This window comes from Lactuca saligna, chromosome 1 (genome assembly GCF_052625555.1).
Source record: "Lactuca saligna cultivar CGN05327 chromosome 1, ASM5262555v1, whole genome shotgun sequence".
In the NCBI taxonomy this organism is placed as follows: domain Eukaryota; kingdom Viridiplantae; phylum Streptophyta; class Magnoliopsida; order Asterales; family Asteraceae; genus Lactuca; species Lactuca saligna.
This window is the reverse complement of record NC_136417.1, coordinates 125,443,414-125,445,621: the sequence shown is the minus strand read 5'-3', so window position 1 is coordinate 125,445,621 and position 2,208 is coordinate 125,443,414. Positions and strand designations below refer to the sequence as shown.

Genomic DNA, 2,208 nt, shown 5'->3' with positions numbered 1-2,208 from the left:
CGCGTTGTGCATAATAGAATTAAAACTTTTGGTAATCTTATGTTATTGATAATATTTATATCATTTATATTAACTATAAAATAATAATAATTATATTTAGTTTATATAAAATTATAATTAATTTGAACAATAGATAAAATAACACTTATTAAAATCAAAACATTTAATGGCCTCTACTCATGTTTTACGTGTGGGTATAATATTAGTTATATTTATCAACTATTTTAATTTACTACTGTTATGATTTATTAATTTAAAAAAAATTGATGATGTTTTAATTTCATCATGATGATTATTTAAATTATCAACAAGTGTTTCTAATCTAAAATAATTTAATTTCTAAGTTTCTATTATTTTTAACCTTTTTATTATTTTAAATTAAGTTAAAAACAACTAAATTGAATTTTTGTTATTATAAAATATAGTTTTCAGACACCTTTTAGTTAATTCAATCCATCCATTTAAGTTCTTTTATATTTACTATATTTAATGTTTACCTTTTAACTATATATATATATATATATATATATATATATATATATATATATATATATATATATATATATATATATATATATATATATATTGAATTTTTTTAAATATTATTTGATATTTTACTTTAACTTTTAAATTTTACACTAAATTTTTAAGCTTATTTGATATATTAATGTAGGTTATTTATTTAACAATATATTGAAGTTAACAAATTAAATATATCATATTGATAAGTCACAAAATCTTCCATTTATGATAATCGTTACAACTAAAAACATTATTAAGTTAATAAATTAAGTATATTATATGGAAATATGAAGAGTTAGAAGTTTCAAATGAATATGGTAAGAAGATGGTGTAGTTTGCACTCCTATTGGGCCAGGCCCATGTGAAAAGATATGAATACCCCATCATTCTCCTTCTTACACAAGGCCTCTGTAGTAGATTCCCAATTCTTTCTCGTGTAACAAACATACGCATAAAAGATAAAACGATATAATGTTGAAAGATATTGTCTAAATGACTTGAAATCATTGTAGGAACATATATCGGTGTCACAACCTTACATCCGTGACATTCAACGACAAGTTTTGAGAACAGAGGCCGCCTTACGCCACAAGAAGCGTGAAAACTCTCTATTGGCACTCCATATTCAACAAATCGATTCAAAATGGGAGTTACACAAGGCTGAGATGAGCTTGAAGGAGAAAACATGGCAAGGCGAATTCACCTCTATTCAAGTATGTTCATCATTCTGCCATTATATATAATAATAATAATAATAATAATAATAATAATAATAAGAAAATATGTTAATTTATTTACCTACTATAACAACATAATTTTATTTATTTTTATTACAACATTGAACCTTTCTTATCAAGCCATTATATTTAGCAAAGTCTACCACTTTGTAAACTTATAACTTTTCCAAGGAATATATCATTTTTTGAAGTATTTTATTCGGTTAAAATAATGAAAATATGTTATTTAATTTGAAGTTCATCGTAGATAAAGTTTTCAATTATAGTGATGAAATATAAAAAACTGTAAGTATGGTTCTATAGACAAATAAGTGTATCATATATATTATCATTCTTGCACTTCCATAATATTTACATGAAACAAGAACCTTTTTTTTCTCTTTTTTCAGATGAGCTTAGCTACAACCCGACAAAGAATGACAAGCGAAATCATTCACTTCCCACAATACCCTAGGCGACGACACGACAATGGAAAAATGGATCTTACAATTAGACAGATACTTGATCTGCAAGAAAGCGATTTCAGTTTTCGCATGCACACTATACATAATTTTAAAAAGTGTCAAAAACAAGAGCTTAGAAAGTTGAAGGGTCGTTTCAAGTCATGGAAAAAGGAGTTTAAAGCTCGATTACAAGATATAAAGAAAACAATTAACAGACTTGATGATGCTCGTATGACAAAAAAAAATCACAAAAGATGTTGGGTGGCTTAGTTTATCCAAAATATTCAAATCATAATCACATTCTTATATACATACCGTTACAATTTAAAGAATTGAATTTTCCAATACTTTCGATATTTCCCTTTTAGACTTTTGGAATTCAAGCCCATATATTGTATATTGAATCTTTTAGTTTTGGCAAGTTTTTTTTTTCTTTTGGTTCCGGTATTGAAGTTTTGGTGGTAAGTTTAAGGTATGAAATCAATTTTAAGGATATAAATGCTTGT

At 25.1% G+C, this 2,208-nt stretch overlaps 1 protein-coding gene across 1 annotated transcript; it reads left to right on the top strand.

Moving 5' to 3' along the window:
* Positions 1-830: 830 nt before the first annotated feature.
* Positions 831-1,972, top strand: LOC145011136 (myosin-2-like). The gene is made up of 3 exons (XM_078969779.1): positions 831-839; positions 1,035-1,235; positions 1,649-1,972. Exons 1-3 carry the CDS (start codon positions 831-833, stop codon positions 1,970-1,972), a joined length of 534 nt encoding a protein of 177 aa, XP_078825905.1.
* The last annotated feature ends 236 nt before the right edge of the window (positions 1,973-2,208 follow it).

What these genes read in the sequence shown, in the direction of transcription:
- LOC145011136 (XM_078969779.1), top strand. An exon ending in GCGAATTCACCTCTATTCAA is followed by an intron (nt 1,236 to 1,648) that starts GTATGTTCATCA and finishes CTCTTTTTTCAG; the next exon opens with ATGAGCTTAGCTACAACCCG.